Source organism: Bacillus rossius, chromosome 10 (assembly GCF_032445375.1).
Source record: "Bacillus rossius redtenbacheri isolate Brsri chromosome 10, Brsri_v3, whole genome shotgun sequence".
Taxonomy (NCBI): domain Eukaryota; kingdom Metazoa; phylum Arthropoda; class Insecta; order Phasmatodea; family Bacillidae; genus Bacillus; species Bacillus rossius.
In genome coordinates, this window is record NC_086337.1 from 2,624,722 (window position 1) to 2,646,742 (window position 22,021).

The 22,021-nt window shown below is 39.2% G+C and overlaps 1 protein-coding gene across 1 annotated transcript in view; it reads right to left on the reverse strand.

Moving 5' to 3' along the window:
- LOC134535716 (eukaryotic initiation factor 4A-I) overlaps nt 1-22,021 on the reverse strand; it is a 92,868-nt gene that overhangs the window by 62,448 nt on the left and 8,399 nt on the right. Inside the window, exon 2 of the mRNA XM_063374921.1 lies at nt 5,235-5,349. Within this exon, the coding sequence (XP_063230991.1) occupies nt 5,235-5,349 (115 nt within the window). The remainder of the gene's footprint in view (nt 1-5,234; nt 5,350-22,021) is intronic.

Genomic DNA, 22,021 nt, shown 5'->3' on the forward strand with positions numbered 1-22,021 from the left:
TGTCCACCACCTGGCGACACCACCCCTCCCTCCGCTCACACCACACCACCACTCCCTCCACGCGTTCAGGTGCATGTCATCCAAGTTGTCCACCACCTGGCGACACCACCCCTCCCTCCGCTCACACCACACCACCACTCCCTCCACACGTTCAGGTGCATGTCATCCAAGTTGTACACCACCTGGCGACACCACCCCTCCCTCCGCGCACACCACACCACCACTCCCTCCACGCGTTCAGGTGCATGTCATCCAAGTTGTCCACCACCTGGCGACACCACCCCTCCCTCCGCTCACACCTCACCACCACTCCCTCCACGCGTTCAGGTGCATGTCATCCAAGTTGTCCACCACCTGGCGACACCACCCCTCCCTCCGCTCACACCACACCACCACTCCCTCCACGCGTTCAGGTGCATGTCATCCAAGTTGTCCACCACCTGGCGACACCACCCCTCCCTCCGCTCACACCACACCACCACTCCCTCCACACGTTCAGGTGCATGTCATCCAAGTTGTCCACCACCTGGCGACACCACCCCTCCTTCCGCTCACACCACACCACCACTCCCTCCACACGTTCAGGTGCATGTCATCCAAGTTGTCCACCACCTGGCGACACCACCCCTCCCTCCGCGCACACCACACCACCACTCCCTCCACACGTTCAGGTGCATGTCATCCAAGTTGTCCACCACCTGGCGACACCACCCCTCCCTCCGCTCACACCACACCACCACTCCCTCCACACGTTCAGGTGCATGTCATCCTAGTTGTCCACCACCTGGCGACACCACCCCTCCCTCCGCGCACACCACACCACCACTCCCTCCACGCGTTCAGGTGCATGTCATCCAAGTTGTCCACCACCTGGCGACACCACCCCTCCCTCCGCTCACACCTCACCACCACTCCCTCCACGCGTTCAGGTGCATGTCATCCAAGTTGTCCACCACCTGGCGACACCACCCCTCCCTCCGCTCACACCACACCACCACTCCCTCCACGCGTTCAGGTGCATGTCATCCAAGTTGTCCACCACCTGGCGACACCACCCCTCCCTCCGCTCACACCACACCACCACTCCCTCCACACGTTCAGGTGCATGTCATCCAAGTTGTCCACCACCTGGCGACACCACCCCTCCCTCCGCTCACACCACACCACCACTCCCTCCACGCGTTCAGGTGCATGTCATCCAAGTTGTCCACCACCTGGCGACACCAACACTCCCTCCGCTCACACCTCACCACCACTCCCTCCACACGTTCAGGTGCATGTCATCCTAGTTGTCCACCACCTGGCGACACCACCCCTCCCTCCGCTCACACCACACCACCACTCCCTCCACGCGTTCAGGTGCATGTCATCCAAGTTGTCCACCACCTGGCGACACCACCCCTCCCTCCGCTCACACCACCACTCCCTCCACGCGTTCAGGTGCATGTCATCCAAGTTGTCCACCACCTGGCGACACCACCCCTCCCTCCGCTCACACCACACCACCACTCCCTCCACACGTTCAGGTGCATGTCATCCAAGTTGTCCACCACCTGGCGACACCACCCCTCCCTCCGCTCACACCACACCACCACTCCCTCCACACGTTCAGGTGCATGTCATCCAAGTTGTCCACCACCTGGCGACACCACCCCTCCCTCCGCTCACACCTCACCATCACTCCCTCCACGCGTTCAGGTGCATGTCATCCAAGTTGTCCACCACCTGGCGACACCACCCCTCCCTCCGCTCACACCACACCACCACTCCCTCCACGCGTTCAGGTGCATGTCATCCAAGTTGTCCACCACCTGGCGACACCACCCCTCCCTCCGCTCACACCACACCACCACTCCCTCCACGCGTTCAGGTGCATGTCATCCAAGTTGTCCACCACCTGGCGACACCACCCCTCCCTCCGCTCACACCACACCACCACTCCCTCCACACGTTCAGGTGCATGTCATCCAAGTTGTCCACCACCTGGCGACACCACCCCTCCCTCCGCTCACACCACACCACCACTCCCTCCACACGTTCAGGTGCATGTCATCCAAGTTGTCCACCACCTGGCGACACCACCCCTCCCTCCGCTCACACCACACCACCACTCCCTCCACGCGTTAAGGTGCATGTCATCCAAGTTGTCCACCACCTGGCGACACCAACCCTCCCTCCGCTCACACCACACCACCACTCCCTCCACGCGTTCAGGTGCATGTCATCCAAGTTGTCCACCACCTGGCGACACCACCCCTCCCTCCGCTCACACCACACCACCACTCCCTCCACACGTTCAGGTGCATGTCATCCAAGTTGTCCACCACCTGGCGACACCACCCCTCCCTCCGCTCACACCACACCACCACTCCCTCCACGCGTTCAGGTGCATGTCATCCAAGTTGTCCACCACCTGGCGACACCAACCCTCCCTCCGCTCACACCACACCACCACTCCCTCCACGCGTTCAGGTGCATGTCATCCAAGTTGTCCACCACCTGGCGACACCACCCCTCCCTCCGCTCACACCACACCACCACTCCCTCCACACGTTCCGTTTATCTATGGAACCATTCGCCTATGGCACTTGTGAGGAAAGTTATTTAGTTCAACTGATGTTTCATAACTTGGTCCCAGCAGTTTTTTTTTTTTGCATTTTCTAAGAAACCTGCACCCTTTTACGAGTTGCTCATATTAGTCACCCAGGAAGAGTTAACCATTGCTGACAGCAGTAAAAGTATTACCCTTAAACCTAATGTAACAACACTTCTGACATGTGAATTTTGCCATAGAACCAATCACATTAGAAATGGTGTTTCTTTAAAAAACTTTGATTATCAATTGACGTGTCTATAAATTCATTGTACGGCTTGCACACTGTTATAATTTCACACACCTGTCTACAGTAACCCACTGATGATATTTTATTTAATTTCCAGTCATCAGTAATATCATCTTCTGCCGCCTCTTCATTTTTGCAAAAAAAATTGTTTGACTACTTTTCCAATTGGGCAGAACTCACACTTATTAAACATACACTTTTCATTGTTAAGATAACATGTGAGTAATTTTAATTGTAGTTTGTAATTGTGCTTAGAATTGAAATAACTACTTCTTACAGAACTGACCATTAGTTTGACATTTTGATGGCTCATGCACACAAACACATTGCGAGTTCCTTTAAGCCCTGCTCGGATACACCATTTTGGTCGCAGTTGTGCAAATTTAGAAAAACCTACACATAAAGAAGGGTGTACTGTTTTGAATTTACTGTACAATTCTTTCAGTTGCTTCTTGTGGATTTTGGTTCTATCTTGTCTTAAACTTACATATCCTGGACTATCCTGCTGTTATCATTCTCATAGAATTCAATGACTGTGAGACAGTTTTAGAAAAAGTTTTTTTAAATTACCTTTTTAAGGTAAAATTCCATATTTCTTTACTAGTTTTCTTGTGCTCTTGACCAAGTATTCACTCACACCAAACTCAGCCATAACCTTTTGTTTACTCCAGTGTGAAGGTAATAAACTTAATATTTTGATTTTGTCCTTTACTGTTTCATTTTTTCCTTAAGCTTGTTTGTTAAAATACTGTACTCGACCAAATTAACCACCCTCCAAATAAATCTTCTTCAACATAAGGTACATCAAAACACGTTGACAATTTCTTTCCTAGGCGCTTTGATATTTTCTCAACTTTTCTTGTAATGACAGTTATTCTTTTATCTGACCTCAACTTGTCTACTTTCAATGGAGACTCGCCCAACTACTGACAAGCTACAGTTACATTTGCTATGGTTTGTGAATTGGGTCCATATTCTAAATCACTGCTGCCATTTGCACAACTAAGATAAGATATTCTTGTCCAACAATTTGTACATAGAGATTTCCCTGGAATTATTTTAATGTTTTTCACTTTAGCTTCATTATATTTTTCAATAGTTATTTCTCTAAGAGATTTTCTAATACATTTGCAGCATTTTTGCACTATGATAATCACAAACACAATCAATGTTTCTGGTATGAAGTTTCACTTGAAGCATTAACTTGTCATCCTCTTCAAATTCAATTATCTGTCTGAATCTTCTAGACTCCCCATAAGCAGTCATGACAAGGTTCATTCCAGAAAATTCCTACAGAGCACGCCATTATAAATAATGTCCATTAAAATAATCTTTAAATAAATAGCTAACTTACATACGCCATTACAGGCACATTTATGCCAAATATGTGACAAATTACAGGTAGTGTAATAATAATAATAATAATAATAACAGTTAAATGAACTTTAATACAATAACATTTATATTGAATTATAGTCTGCTACAGAGAATAAACCAACTAAAAAAACAAAAAAAAAAACAAAGATATTTTAGCGGTGTGTTAAGGGTTATCATGGCAATAATTTGACAAATTTTCAGCAATTTGCACTTGCCCTTTTTTGTATTTACAGTTCCTCAAATAATGGATTGAGTACATTTTTTTCACCTTATATCATTGCCAAGTACTCCACGTAGACTTACTTGCCTCAAGGTTTCATTGTGTTTTTTGAATTTTGAAAGAGAGTAGGTGCAGTTGAAAATAAAAAAAGTTTGTTTCAAGGTCAACTTTCATGTCTAAATGAAGACATGTAAACAACATTGTTTATTTCTAGCGGCATTATTATTAGCCCCAAGTCTCCGCTTTGCAATGACATTGCACATGACTTCACATCTTTTATCGATATTAAGATATTAAACAAACAATGAGGCTTGATAACGGAAATTTTGGTCTAAAAGCAAAATGGTGGCAGATAAAAACCAGTACCTTCAGGTCTGCACTGTTAAAATATGTACTAATGTGACAAAATTTCAAAATTATTTTAAAAATGAGCCAGCAACCAAATTAATTGAAATTGGGCCATTTTCCATGGAATGACCCTTTTAGCAATTGGTTGTGAATTTTAGGATATCATATTATAATAAACTGATATTTGGTCTTTTTCTTATTCTGTACATAATATACGATACCTGTATGCCAAATTTGATTTAAACATGAGATGGTAACTTGAAAAGTTTATTACAATTGAGTTTAACTTATATAGCATGATCTAAAACTTCTTATACATTTAAAGATTATTCACCATTTTAAGGTTATTTCGCTTACACAAGAAATAACACACTCTCAATTGAAATTTACTCAAAATTTCTTAAAGCCACATATAACAGAGTCAGTAGGGACACGGCTCTACTTGCCTCCTCCCAGTTCGACTCGATGATGCCGTCCGGCTCCATTCCCGGGGGTCCATCGTACGACTGCTCCTTCTCGCTGGGGCCATTCTTCGATTCACCTCCCGACCATTCATCATTTCTGAAACAAACCTTACCTTGTCACTGCAACACCAAACATTCATGTGCCTGCTATCTCATTACTGATACATTTTACTAATACTGGTCTGCAATTACACCCAGACATGAAAAAAAATTGTTTTCCAAAGCACACTAATGTTGAGAAATAATATTTTCTCACACATTGTTGTGACCTCAAGCAGTGTGTTACATCATGCAGTGTGTTCTGTGTAATGAAGTGTGTTGTTACCTCATGCAGTGTGTTCTGTGTAATGAAGTGTGTTGTTACCTCATGCAGTGTGTTCTGTGTAATGAAGTGTGTTGTTACCTCATGCAGTGTGTTCTGTGTAATGAAGTATGTTGTTACCTCATGCAGTGTGTTCTGTGTAATGAAGTGTGTTGTTACCTCATGCAGTGTGTTCTGTGTAATGAAGTGTGTTGTTACCTCATGCAGTGTGTTCTGTGTAATGAAGTGTGTTGTTACATCATGCAGTGTGTTCTGTGTAATGAAGTGTGTTGTTACATCATGCAGTGTGTTCTGTGTAATGAAGTGTGTTGTTACATCATGCAGTGTGTTCTGTGTAATGAAGTATGTTGTTACCTCATGCAGTGTGTTCAGTGTAATGAAGCGTGTTGTTACCTCATGCAGTGTGTCCTGCCAAATAGGAGTCTGCAGAGAGTGCAATGCTATTTCTTTAAGCAGCACTCACTTTTAATGAAAACTTTCAAATACAGATTGGTAAAGATGCGTATCTTTTAAAAAGATAATAGAATTGTTTAGTCATTAAAGTAGACAGGATTTCCAGCAAATCCTACAAATGAAATTACCTGACCTTATCGTAACTCCTCAAGTATTTAATACTTTATCGACATCTAAAACATAAAATTCACAAGCTTTTACACTTTTTCTAACACTGTCATAATAGTGGTTAATAGGCACAAAGTGCTGTATCTTGTACATCACAAAAACAAAACCCTAACACTATAAGCATGGCAAAGTCAATGTTTTAGTGATACAGGCTGAGCCTGTGACCCATTTATTTAAATAACCTGCATTAACATGTTAAATGTGTTTATGCGTAAGTGCTACTTGCTAGCAGGTGAGGTCAGAGGACTGACAGTTTAGGATGCCAATTACGTATAACAAACACTTGGCTCTATCAGTTTACTCTCGCCTAACAAGTAAACACTAATAATGGAGGGTGTTCGAGGTGTACAAATATCTGGTTAGGGAGGCACAAAATGTAATATAGGTCTGAAATATTAAAATAAAAATGTTTTATACATCCTTGGACGTCGATGGCACAACTTATTACACACATTGTGCAACAGTAACTACCAATGAAACCACACACATATTGTATTAGGAAATAATGACAGATAAGCCCTTCAAACAAATGAGATAATGCATTGAAAATACTGTCTAAAGCCGAGGCCACACAGAAAGCTGCGCCAGGGGCCAAACAGGATAGAGAGGTACGCGATGTCGGAGAGAAACATGCTGTGGGATTCAAGTGATGGTTCTGATGATAATTTTCTGCTGGCTCTCACAAAACGTATGTAAGCGCAAAAAGAAATACGTTCATGATGTTAATCTAAAAACAAATATTTTTTAAGGATTTCATCATTTGATGAAGCAGTTGCTGGTGAGGACAAAACCAAATTTATGGATACTTCAGAATAAATACAACTCCGTTTGACTGCATTCCCTTGGCAGCAAATTCCAGGCATTGTCCTGCACACCCTGCCTTCTAATTTCTTCCACCAATTTATTCCATAAACAAGTAAATGACTACTTAAAGCATAATAATGAGAGAAAATAAACTTTATAAAAAAGCTAATGCAGAGGTACAACACGATGTTTATAAAAATAGCAGAGAACCAAACAAGTGGTGACATGCTTGGTGTAGCCAGTCTCACCAGAGATGCAGCTGACTGTTTTACTCATGTAGCGAACATCGTTATCATAGTACTGTAATTGTTCTGTGTGTGTGGCCAACTGTACAAGCCCCACAATAATGGGTGCCACTCTAATTGAAATATGTATTATATGGTCAACTGTAAATAATTACTGTTCTTGCGGGGTTTTGGCGCCTATTCTCTCCGCAGTAGATCTCGGGAACGCTGCTGCTTGCTGTATGGATTACCCAGACTGCTAATTCAGCTAGCACGTCACTGCATTGTACTACTGTCAAGAGAATAATTATTAAAAGGAAATTTGGTAGTGTTGTGTTACTAGTGTAAATTTGCATCACCTATGACCAAGTCTGTCTTACACATAACTGACATTTACGGTAAATGAAATAGTAATAACTGGAAAACATATGATTTTAATGGGTTCTTTGATATTGACGTGAAGTTACTGTTAACATGTAATTCAGCGAGAGGAACAACCAAAATAATTTATTTTGTATATTAGCTTTTGTTCAGACCTGTGTGTCAGTAAGTAAATGTAAATGAGGTCACAGGAACACATAGACTACCATGCCGGGTATAGCTAGAAGCTGTCGGATGCTTGAGGCTCTCTTCCTAGGACCTCCAGGTGGTCTGCTTGCGACGCTGGAACACTGAACGCTGGAAGCTGTAATTGGCGAACTACAGAAGATTTGATGTCGGGGGTCTGGCTGAAGAATCGACTTCCCTCTCGTCCTAAAAAGTCTGTTTTAATTGAGATTGGTCTCACCAAACGTCGTGGCCGATCGTAGCTGGCACTGACATCAGTCGTCCGGAACCACTACGGGACGAACGGGACTAATGCGAAAGTTGACTCTAGATGTCACCGATACTCCCTATCTGAGACTTATTCAGTCCAGAACTATTCTTACAAATAATAGTGTGGAGACTTCTAGATAGCGCACGACCGCGGATGACGCGAATCTTCAATTCCTCGGGCGGCAACCAAGGCTTTGGTTCGCCCCAGCCCGAGAAACGTCTTCCCGCTGCAAGATGGCGATGGTGTCTCCCTTTCTTCTTCCTTCTAACTATTTATTTTCCATCCCTAGCAACCAAGGAGCTATGGAAAAATTAACTGCATAGTGAAATAAAACTTGGATTTTAGCATGTAAGAGTGCTGAACTAAGGCAAATGAATAAAGTTTCCAAAGACTATTGCTTAGAAGACCCTGAAGTTGAAAAGTGTGTATTGTCTCTGGCAATAAGATGTGTTATATAGGTTAACTTTGGTTGTCCTCTTTACAATAAAATAATTAAATACTTAAGATCAGCTTATGAAATATACAATTAATGTTACAATAATAATCAAAATAATAATAATATAACTTAAACAGTTGTACTGGTTACAGTACCCTGTGGGGCCGAAGCTTAAGCAATGTTTGGAACATTTGCATTACTTAAATAGGGCCTACTTGATAATAAACAGGAAATTAGGTAGGACACACATGAGTTTATCATGTAGTCTTTGCATATGAACTTAAATGGGATTGACCCAAATGTATTAAATAATTACCAAGATATTAATTTAATTATTGTTCCTTTGCTTTGGCTAGAGAGCTTTAGTCATGGACCACTGGAGCCACAAGCATCTTGTTCTGAAAACCATAAATAATAAAAGAAATATAAAAATTTCACTTTCAAGCATCAAAGGTGATATCGTCCTGGTCTACGCCTACCACCTCCCTACTTACCCCTTCCCCGGCTCCATCTGAATGTTAGCCGTCACCGCAAGAAACACACCTAGCATATGTGCCACGCACCCGTAATAACTAATTCAGTAATTAATACAAATGTCATTCCACTATCTACTGGAACTCTCCAAGTGCGTGTTCCCTGGCAGATGTACTGACAGAGCAGCACCTTCGGGACACACCTTCGTGCGAGCGGTTGAGACAAACTTAAATAAGAACTCAATAAGTAAATGTTTTTAATGCGTAATAATTAATTATAACTTGGTAAGAGAAGCTGGAAGGGGTTCAGCTAGTAGCACGTACCCAACGTGTCGCCATGACGCCCTGACCAAAGCTCAGTCTTTCTTCCACAGCATCTTGAGGACACTGCTCGGTAAAACTGATCTAGTGACATACGTCATTCGTAATAGTTTATTAAACCTCTTCTTCTCATCTCCGAGACCTACTCTGGATGGCCTACTGTTTAACCTAATAATACAAGTTCCTTGCTAAACATTTGAAAACCAACTTACGGAAACTACTTAAATAAAACAACTTAAATAAAACTAAACCATTCCACCTCAATTCAGGCTGTTAGCAACAAAATGTGTCAGGTCACCATCACAGATTTGCTTTAAAAAATTACAGCAGTTACAACCAGTGGAGACATGAAATGTGCTAAAAGGATTTCACCCCAAATTCTTTTTAACCCATGTAATAGGCTTTCGAAATTGGTTCAAAATAAAAAAAGTTGGAAAAAAAAGCACTTTTCAAATTAGCGGCATTTCAAAACTATTTAACATATTCCATTGATTTTTTTTGTAGCTATTATTTTGAACTACAGGGTGGTATAGTTCCAATAAGCCCCATGACAATATATTTTAATGGGGGTAAATTCAAAAATTAAAATTTTTTTTGGATTTTCAAAAATATTATTTTTTTTACATGGAATAATAAAGTTTCATAAAAAGTAATTCTGACAATATGTAGACCCATTACAGTAGTTTTACAGAAAAAAAAACTGTTTTTGATTCTATAAGGCATAAAATTATTAACATTTAACTTTAAATTTTGCAAAAATTTGACAAAAGTGCCATTTCTGATTTACATTACTCAAAATCCCCATTTCTTAAAAATCTGAAACTTTGTCAGTTTGTAGCCCTAACCTTTGTTAATAGCATGCACTTTGTTGGATAGTGTGTTTTGTCCGTAACCATTTCTAGAATTTTTTGAAAATGTAAATTTATTAAATTTTCTAAGGACTGCACGTTCAATTAACAAATATATTTTGTTGGTCTCTAAATATGAGATAAAATTCGTAACTGGTTCTAAAATTGGAAAAACCTTGGGAAATATCTGAATATTCCCAGGTGCTGTAAGGGGAATCCCTGGTAGCTTCAAGGGAATTCCCAAACTTTTACTGTTACAGTTGTGTTGTGTGTGTTGGCGGGTGATGTTCAGCTAGTGAACTAACTTATGTCTGACTTTCATAGTACCGAGAGAATTAAATGTGTGGACTACATTAAAAAGCACAAAAAAATTACGTACAGAAGTAAATGTGTGAGGATGTGTAAGGTGAATGATTTAGCTGATGATATTCAAAGGTTTGTGGGTGTATCTGTTTCACAAAATAGAAATGATATTTTGTGATGTAACTAAATAAATTTCTGGCACTAGCTGAAGAACCTGCAGAAGGAATACCCACATCAGAGAACTTTACTCCGGAGGATGAACTAGTAAGTGTTTTAAATAGCAGTCTCATCAAAACACTAGATGTAGGATGTAGGAGTATCACTATTGAAATCCCTTTCAGAGGTGAGATTGGATAGGAGACAAGGTTATGCGAAGAAAAAGAAGATAAAATTAGTCGACAAGATAAAAACTGTAGCTGTGAACAAATTACAAGACATATCACGTGCATGTTTCAAGTGAGTCTGAAGATGAAATGCCTGTGTGTGTCAATTGTAGTCTAGGGTTTTCTAATATTGACTCGCTCTTCGTACTTGTAACTACAATGGAAAAGTGCAGCTACTAACATTGGTACTACAAACATTTAATGAAACTGAATTGAAGGAAAAATTACCTAGTGTCGAAGTACCTCTTTGATAAATGTCGCACAGTTATAAAAAAATAACGGAATTTATGCTTTAACCTGACCCCTATAGTGGACATTCTTTACCTATACTCTAGCATTATCATATTACCTAGAAGATTATAAAGACTGTTAAGGGAAAGTCCAAACAAAAAGGTTAAATATGCAGTTGAGCGGTATTTGCGAAAAACAAATGTTAAAAATCCGAAAATACCTTTATTAGATGCTCTTCAACTTCCTCTTTTCATTAAAAGCGGCGGAGATAAGAAATTCCAAATACTTTAAGAGATATCGCCGTTCTTATTTTGCTATACAAGACATGTGTAATCAATTGACCACCGCAATTTTTTTTATTGCCATGTGTTTGTGAATGCCTAATTAATGAAAATGGTCGATTAGGTCAGGTCAGTTACATTATAAATACTTTGAAACTAAGCGTACATTAAAAATAATATGAATTAATTTCAATGGTTCTTTAGTTTTAAAGTATTTATAATGCAACTGACCTAACCTAACAAACCGAGACAAAGGATGAACAGTAACAACTCACGTAAAATTTTTTTGTTACTTATTACTTGCGCAACAATAACAAATAAGACTTTAAAATTAGAAACGTTAAAAACTCCCTTAAGTTGGAGGCGGTAATTAAACACCGTTTTACACAATAAATGAACTAAATAATCACGTATTTGTTCATTTGAATTCTGGCCTATCACGAACAATCACGTGACATCATTATCCAATAAAAAAATAGATACTCATAAACAAGAAACAATGTTGAACGCCACATGAATGCACTGGTATAATTGTGATGAAATTTAAAAATTTGATATCTCCTAAAGTATTTGGAATTTCTTATCTCCGCCGCTTTTAATGAAAAGAGGAAGTTGAAGAGCATAGAATAAAATTAGTTTTGGATTTTTAACTTTTTTTTCCGCAAATACCGCCCAACTACATATTTACCCAAAAAGGATGTTATTTGCATTACAGACTGTGTTCTTGTATTTACTGCAGTGACTTGGAACTAATCGGTAAACTCTTCGAAATATAACAAATAACAAAACTGAGGAAGAAGATCTTCTACTGAAGTGTTTGTATGACGAAACGAGGAATGAAGATTGCTGGCTCGAGGAGTGGGGTGATTGTCCTGGCACAGAAACATTAACTGTTGTATATTTTGGCTTGGATGAAGGGGAAGAAGTTACATTTGCGATTTGGGAACATGGTGATATTATAAAAAAACTGTACCTGTAAATAATTTTCTGGAACATGTAAGTCATTGGGTTAAGAATGCTTCCTCACAGTTACATTAGGAGAATACAAAGGGAAAGAATAGTTGAAGCAAGAAGTTCGGTCCAACTAAATAATGCTCTTGTTTTACATTTTGATTTTGCTGAGAACTGGTTGGTTGTATTGCCTGATGAAACCCAAACTTACCACTAGCAAACTGATCAGCTTTCACTGTGCCTGCGTTGCATACTTCGGGACAAAATGAGAAGTTTTGTTGAAGTATCTGATGATACAGATCACGACTCTGCTCATGTTCTCTGTGCTTTAGAGATGATGAAACTGGAAATTTCAAACATTTTGCCAATTCGAACTTTTGATTTCAATAGTGTTCATTACATATGGGGCGGCTGGACATTTCAAAAATAGGTTTCAACTGAATGAACTATGTAAAAATACTCAAACAGTTGAAAAAAATGGATTTTGTTTTTCTGCTACAGTGCATGGCAAAAGCACATGTGATGCAATAGGCGGTTTGTGTAAACACTTTGTAATTAAGTTTAATCTTCGGGCAGTGTGTGTTAATGCAATTATAGATTCTGCTTCATTTGTTGCTGAAGTAGATAATCTTGTACCAAAGATAATACTATTGGCTCTCGAAAGTAAAACAATTGAAACGTATAGGTCATGTAAGGAAAAAGAATGGGCTACTGTAAAACCAGTTGGAATACAATGAAAGCATTACTGGCTGATTAAAAATGAGACATACATGAGAGGCACAATTAAAGGTAAACTAGAAATAGTTGTACAATCTAACCAGATTAAAATACATTATTCAATAAATGATTTCCAAGTAGGCCGGTTCGTTGCTTGTGTTTACGATCAGAATTGGTGGATAGGACAGATCACGGGTGTATCTAAAGAGTTAAACAACATCACTGTGTCTTATGCATCCCCATGGTCCAGTGGCCACAGGCATCTGGAAAGAAGGTTGCAGCAACTATTAAGGGAACACAGCAATGTCATGCTTATATGCCTGTAATTCAAGTGTATCAAAGATATGTGTAAATTATTCTCTGAAGATACACAGAGGAAACATCAAAATTGCCCTGAAAAACTACAAATAACAGAAGTTAGTGGATATATAACCGCTGTATATGACCAAAAGTGGTGGCTGGCATATGTGTTGGAGAAGAATGAAGAAGAAGCCATAAAAACTTCACAAATCATGAAGTTCTGAATAACTTTTGCCTAAGATGTGAGTGTTTAAAATTTAATTTAAGTTCATGATAACCTAATATAGTGAAGAAATCTGGAGTAGGTAGGCTGACTAACAGTTTCATAAAACACCTTTTTTTAAAATTATCATTTAACTATGAACCCATTAGCCTCCCACTTTGAAATTTTGAGAATCACTTACCAAAAATATAAACTATTTATAGGATTTTTTTTTAATTTTAAAAACTGCACTTTTTTTTATTTTAGAAAATCAAAATTTTGAATTTGATTTCTCAAAAACAGTTTTTTATAACCAAGTATGTTGTGTTGTGCATCAAACGAATGAGCATTTAAAAATGAGTAACAAGACACCACTCTCATCTCTCTAGCTCAATTAGGAGACAAGCTATGGTGATCTGATAATATGTAGATAATGTTTTTTTTTTTGGCGGATTTTGGGTAACTTTACATAGCTGTAATTTCTAAACAGTTTGAGATATTTGTAATTAAAAAAAATCGTAATTTTTCTTAATCTCTATGAGGACAACCTTCATACCAAATTTCATCAAATTCTGAGGTGGTCAAGTTTTTTTTTATTATTTTAGTGTGTGATCAATATGGTTGACGTACCAACGGGTGTATGAAGCTAAAAAAAAATTGATTATGTTTCTTTACAAATTTTCACAAACGTCGAGTTCCGTCAGTTTAAAAAAAAAAATGAATTAGATGTTCTTGGTTCAAACAGCTAAAATTATCAAGGTAAATCAATGTAACTAGTTTATGTGTCGTAAATAAAAGTAAATTGCGTCTGTAACTAAAGTAGGTGTATTTTAGACCTAATGTGAGTGCGGCAGAGCCGTTGCAGGGTACAATTATTATTATACATACATTGATCACATTTTTATCCTACTAGACTATTAACTTATTCTAGAATGCTTGGAATTCTTTGTGTATGTATGTAACAAGTTTATCCAGTTCAAAACAAAACAAAAAAAAAAACTCATTCAAAGTTAGTGTAGTGTAAATATATCAACAATTTGTTTTATATCATGTAAACGATTCAATAATTCTATATGTTTCTGTTGAAAGTTAAGTTGTGGTAAGTTCAAATTAAGTAAAAATTATGTATTAAGCCAGGATTGAAAGCACTCGGTGAGCGTGGACCACTGAGTGTTGGTGAAACATTACTACATCAGAGACTAACGTTTATATCAAATTTAATGCCCTGAAAGAATTCCAAACAGATATTTACTATTCAATAGTCTTGGGATCCCGAGAGTTAATTTAAATTAATTAGTTTAGTTATTCTAATAATTATAGAACAAGAGATTCAGACTTGGATTTAAATTATGACGCTGGTAAGTCTTTCAGGCGGAAATCAATGTTTTTATAAAAAAAATAATGTTCGTGAAATTACAACAAACGGGAAACGTTCCTAATCGACGACTGGACGGGGACTGGAAAAAAAACCGACCTCAGTGACAGTTATAGCCTCTACAGACGTATTGACTTCCTCGATGACCAGGACTCTGCGACGATCCGCGTGTAGCTGGCTCTCCTGCTCTGGATAGCTGGTAGGTCGTTGACTCAGTCCTCCTCTCGTACCGGACTGCTGGGCTGTTCTACTGCTCGACTCGTGGGCCGCCTCCTTCTTAGTTTGCGCCGTCGAGTCGGTCCTTCTCGCGGACCGGGCTGCTGGGTTGTCCTCCTGCTAGGCTCCCGAGACGTCTTCTTATTAGCTCGTGTCGTCAAAACTACAGCGCCTTTCCTATTTTAACGTGGTTCAGTCGTCGTCGATTGAATAATTGAATTGTCTCTCTCTCAAATCCTCAAGATATTTTAACCGTTCTTCTTTGCGTCGATTAAGGTAACGTAATTAGGCAGATCTTCGTTCTAGTATAAAAGTTTCGTTGCATGTTCTTCCGTGAATTTTAGTGTTGAAATCTTAGACGATAATTAACAATTCTTATCAAAACACAATATTTTCAATAAATTTACTTAATTCTTGGTATATATCGATAAATAAATCTTACCGTTACTAAAACAGCTCTTCGATATCTCTTTTAAGTATTAATTCAAATCATACGAAGTTTCCAGTTTGCTGCTAAAATTACGGACGCATATTATCATGGACCGAAAAATGGAACAAACCGAATATTCTAAAAGAATATTTTTACTTGCCCTTGTTTGTAACACGCGATTCTACAATTTTTCTTTAAACAAAAAAAAAATCAATGCTTTAACGCAAGCAAAATATAATCAAAATGAATCTCCTATTCTTTACAAATATAGTAATAAACAACAAATTTATTACCTTTTTAAAAAAAACCAAAGATAAGCATACTTCCAGAGACAAAATAACGTTTTAGCTTATTTAAAATTTGTAAAGCTTTGCATATCATAAATCAAACAATTTTTTGTTTCGACTTCTGCAACCACCAAAATTGATCAATATAAATATTTCTATAAAGTACAAACGTTGACTTTATAGATTGCCCCTTCTTAGAAATGTCTATTATGTGCAGTTTAAACATACATAGAACAAACAGAATGACATTTCTAATACACATAGATAACAGAATCTACATCTTCATTATTATTTATCGTCCACCAAACGAGGTTGTCATATTCCTACATTTACTAAGACTAATGACTAAACTCATAATATCCTAACAAGAATATATTACATACATGTTGCAATAAATAAAAAAAAAACATACAAAGAATGCTAGGTCAACGTAAGGATATTTTAAACATATGTATAAATCATTCAATATTTTCGGTCACAACAGGTTTGTGATATTCTTTCAGTTGGGTAATGTTGTAATGTCCTATAATCTGCCTGGTGTTAAGGTCTGAGAGTTCATAACAATTATTCCGAATGACTTTAGTTATGAGGTATGGTCCGTCGAATAGTAGAAATAACTTCCGGGTAACGTATTGCCAGAACTGGCTGGTTGGATTGGTTCTTTTTAGTACCAGGTCTCCGCAATCGAAAGTAGTTTTTCCGGATAATTTCTGATGCTTCTTTCTCATGTCAGCAGCGGAGGTTAGTTTCGCCCTAACTAACTCCTCGGTTTCCCGTCGTATTTCGTTCAGTTCGTCTTGCTCTTCCTCAGCGACATCATGTTGTAATTTTGGTACCATTGTTTCTGGAATGATATTGGACGGTTTTCCGGTGAGCACTTCGTATGGCGTGGTGTTGGTAGAACTATGGATGGTATGATTAATAACACATTCAATAAATGGTAATTTAGTCATCCAACTTTGTTGTGCATCATAACAAAACGTGCGTAGCATGTTGCCTAGCGTGCGCATTAGTCGTTCTACCGGGTTACTTTGGGGATGTCTAACCGAAGACATGGTGGGTGTAATATGCATCTCCTTTAATCCTTCTAGCCATATCGAACTGGTAAATTGTGTACAGTGATCTGAAATAACCGCTTCGGGGTGACCCACTTTAGCCTCGAATCTCTTCATTTTCTGAAGGATGACCTTGCCGGAAGCATGTACTATTGGGTAGAGCTTGGCGTACTTAGAGAAAACATCTAAGACTACAAATACATATTTTACTCCTGCAGTTGAGCGAGGTAATGGTCCCAGTAAATCTACCGACAACAATTGCAAAGGTCCTCTAGGAATTATCGGTTGTGTTTCTCCAACTAAGTTGCGTTGTGAATGTTTTGCTTTTTGGCATAGGTCGCACGATCTCGTAATTTTCACTACAATTTTGGGTAAGTTCGGACAGTATAATTTTCTACTTAAGGTAGCGGTCAATTTCTTGGAACCAATGTGGGCACAGTTATGATGTATTTCCCATGCAATATTCTTTACTAATTCTTTAGGTACGACCGGTTTCCATAAATCCTCGAATCGGGAACATAGTTTCTTTTGGTAAACTAAAATACCTTCGTTAGAAATGCAATATTTAGTATTGAGTTTATGTTCTGGTACTATGTTTTGAAGTTTTCCCTTAATATTTTGGCAAAATTCATCCCCATTTTGAAGTTGAGCTAAATTTAGGAAAGCATTCCTGATAACATCGTTGTTGGCCATTTGTTCCGCCACTAGATGAGCAACTAAGAATTCTTTCGGGTTACGATGATTCGGTTTTTCGTTTTCCACGACATCCGGTACCCGGCTAAGGTAATCCGCTGCCACATTTTCTTTGCCTTTAATATGGCAAATCTCAATGTCATATTCTTGTATAAGTAGACACCATCGAGTTAGCCTACTACCGAAAATTTTGCCAGTTTTAAGAAATAATAATGATTGATGATCAGTAAGCAGTTTTACATGTTCACCCAACAATAAGTCCCTAAATTTTTGTAAGGCCCATACAATTGCTAAAGTTTCTCGTTCTGTGACTGTATAATTTTTTTCGGCACTATTTAGTGTTCGGCTTGCCATTGCGACTGTTCGTTCTATATCTTCGTCATCGATTTGCGCTAATTTTGCACCTAGCGCATAAGCGGAAGCATCTGTATACAACAAAAAAACTCTACCTAGAATAGGGTGATGCAATACTTGTTCTTCAATGAAAATTTTCTTCAAGTCCTCGAATGCTTTCTTTTCTTCATCGCACCACTTCCATGTTTGTCCCTTCTTTAATAAACCGAAAAGTGGTACAGCTATTTTAGCTATCTTATCACTATAATTACGATAAAATCCGATCACGCCAAGAAAAGTTCTCAATTGTTTGACGTTCTTTGGTGTTGGAAAATTAGTAATACTTTGTAATTTTTCGGGTGATGTTTTAATGCCGGTTGGTGTCAAAATATGGCCTAAGAAAGGTAATTCTTGGCGACAAAACACAGATTTCTTCAATTTTGCAGTCATGCCAGCGTCACGTAGCTTGGTCAAAACAATGCCGATATGGATAAAGTGTTCTTTCAGGGATGTCGAAGTTATAAGTATGTCATCGACATAAGCACGAGCGAAGTTTTTGCATTCCGGTCCTAATGTTTGGTCTAGACATCTCGTGAATTCAGCCACGGCATTGCATAACCCAAAAGGCATGACTCGAAATATGTACTGGAAATTTTTAAATAAAAAGGACGTGTATTTCCGTGATTCCTTCTTCAATGGAATTTGCCAATACCCGGCTGACAAATCTAAAGTTGTTAGAAATTTTACTCCTTGATATAAGCGTAGAATGTCATTTGTCGGCCGTGGGCTTTCTCGGTCTCGTATGGTAATCTTGTTAATTTCCCGCGCATCCAGACATAGGCGTACGGAACCGTCCTTCTTTCTGACGCACAGGATAGCATTGGTGTATGGGCTAGGAGCTCGTTCAACTACCATCCAGTCTAACATCAATTGTAAGTATTCTTCAGCTTCACTCAAAAATTTGGCTGGAATCGGGTAGGATTTTCTATGAAATGGCTCGCCTGGTTTCACCTCTATGCTAGCTTGGTATAATTTGTTTAGTCCAGGTTTGTCGGAAAATACGTCTTGGAAATGCTTTAAAACTTGAAATAGTTCCGTTTTCTCCTTGTCGCTAATCAGAGTAATTTCACTCATGGCATTACGCAAATCGTCATCGGTCGCATTTAAATTACTTGCCATGGTAGAGCATATCCTAGCATACGAATTTACATCACGAAGTAGTGATACGCAGTTGTCCGTCACTTCCCATTTTTCCGTGGTGGTCGGGTTCTCTAAGCTATCCATAGCCGTAATCATCCATCCTCCGAAATCCATGATAATTTTGTATGTGGTCAAAAAATCGATTCCAAGTATAATTGGTTTTGCCAAACCTTTCACTATCAAAACAGGTACGCGCTTTACGCTACCTAATCCTTCAATTTCTAGCAAAGTCTGTTTATTAATAATGGGACTAGCCCTTGACGTTACTCCTAAAATTTTAATGGTCGGGACAGGCATACGTGGTAATTTGATTCCTGTACTTTCTATCATTTCTATACAATCTTCGCTAATACATGAAACTTCTGCTCCGCTGTCTAGTAGAACCGGTGATTTGACCCCATTTATGCTAAGTGTTATTTCAGGACACAAGGCTTCTTTTACATTCCCGGCTTCGATGCACGGTTCGCTTAACAGAAAGTCGCGTTCGTTTTCTCTGAATATTACGGTATTTATTCTTTTCGTGATGACTGTGTTCGATTGGTTTTCTAGACAAGGTTCACGGTGATGTTTAGCCCCTTCCAAATTCGTATTAGGGAGTGGTGATAGGAGCTGTGATACGCCCTCCCTGCTTAGTTTTCCCTGCGGTTAACAAGTCCAGGTATCTGGTCAGGTTGCCATGTTGGTGTAATTCGACCAGACCTCTCTGAAGTAGTATGATTTGAGTCCACTCTTTGACTAAAATTAACACCATCATTATTTCGGTTACACTGCCATTTCGTGTCATTATCACAGTTACTTGGAGAAATAAATTGTTGATTATTTTCAACTCGCGATGTTCCTTGCTCGGTGTGGTTTGCAGTCGTTATTGCTTTCTCTGTCGGCTGAAAAATCTGTGCTTCTACTCGATATTGTTCGTGTGATGCATTCCGGTCACATGCGAATCCTTCTTCTATCGGATACGTATTAGTTTTTGGACCTGAACTCCAAACGGCCCCTTCCCGTCGTTGGTTAGGGTATTGTTCCCGGTTGTAATTACCCTGTTGTCTTTGGTTCCCATTAGTATGGTTCGGTTGATTCCAATAATTAAAGTTTCTGTATCGTCCCCTGTATCCTTTATGATACCATTGCTGTCTAGGTTGTTCTACGTTAAAAGCGTTTATGCGAGGTGATCTCTGTTCGTTATTCGTGGCTGTAGGTTTATTTCGCCAATTTTGGTACAATGGTGCGGGTGGATTATTGTTCTTCCGCTCGAACGTCTCCTTATTCACGCTAGTTCGGTCTAGTTTTTCTAGCCTGTCGTAGTTCAGTAACTGTTCCTTAAAATCTACTATTCCGTTGTAATTTTGTCCGCTTAACTGTAACTGATATCTAACGGGTAGCTGTGATAGTATCATCGCTATAAATTCCTCGTCTTCCATGTTGCAGTTCAAATAGCGAGTTCTCTCATACATGTTGTTAATGTGTGCTTCTAGATTCTGTCTTCTTTTAGGGTCAAACTTATAAGAATGCAACTGAATACGTAAATTGCTTTGTATTCTGGTGCTCCAGAATTGTTGTATAAATGCCTTACGGAATGTACTATATTCAGTGATAGAATCTTTCAGTAATTCCCACCAATAGAATGCGGTGTCTTTTAGACAATGGCCAATGCTTTTCATCTTGTCTGTCTCGGATAGGTTAAACGTATTACAATACTCTTCGAACTGGTTAATAAATTTTCTGGGATTTTCTGTGCTTTTTCCGGCAAAACTAGGTACGTTATCTAGCCATTTTCGAGCAGGATGATGCAGGGTCAACATGGAATCAGTAACTAACGGAACATTATTTCTAACTATAGTGACTGGTTCTACACTTATCCCAGTTGAACTAGCTACACTAATGTTTTCGCTTCTGTTGTTATTATTTTCATTGGGGACAGTTGATTTAGTAATATTCAACGCAGTGTTTTGTGTAAATTTCCTCTCGATTTCTTCTACTCGTATTTCTACTCGGTTTACTTTACTTTCTAAATCCTTCTGTACTTGACTGACATTTTCTTTTAACAGCGGTACCGTATTCTCTAGGGTTTCAATCCGCTCGTGTACAACAAAAAAGTTTTGTTCCATGGTCCGTTGTGTTTGTGTAACCTCCGTCCTAATTTGTTCCGTTTCTGCAGTCAAATTATTTAACGTCGTATTCAAGATTCGTACAATATTGTCTAGTCTATTGGCATTCTCCTGTTTTTCGCGTTCCCGTTCCTGTCTTTCGCGTTCATGTTCCTGTTTTTCCTCTTGTAGCACTCGAAACATTTGTTCCAGTGTCACGGTTTAGTGTTCATTTTCTGTTCGAGTCGTTTCCTCACCTCGTTGTAACTGTTGGTTATTCGGGACGTTCGTATTGTCATGGAGTTCCGACATCGTCTCTGCTCCTATTTCTCCCGTTTCTAGCCTTTCTTCAGCATTCGTTTCTGAATGTGTGCTACTGTTCTCTTCTAGTGCATTTCCTCTGAGGAAGTATGGTTCTCTATTTTCTCCAAATGGCATATTTTTCGATTTCCAGACTAAATGTGTCCTAACGTTCGTATTCTCCACGTCTCAGTGTAGTAGTCAGTGTGTTTCACCTAAATTCGAGCCTAAACGTTGGGCGCCAGAACTGACGTACCAACGGGTGTGTGAAGCTAAAAAAAAATTGATTATGTTTCTTTAACAAATTTTCACAACCGTCGAGTTCCGTCAGTTTAAAAAAAAAATGAATTAGATGTTCTTGGTTCAAACAGCTAAAATTATCAAGGTAAATCAATGTAACTAGTTTATGTGTCGTAAATAAAAGTAAATTGCGTCTGTAACTAAAGTAGGTGTATTTTAGACCTAATGTGAGTGCGGCAGAGCCGTTGCAGGGTACAATTATTATTATACATACATTGATCACATTTTTATCCTACTAGACTATTAACTTATTCTAGAATGC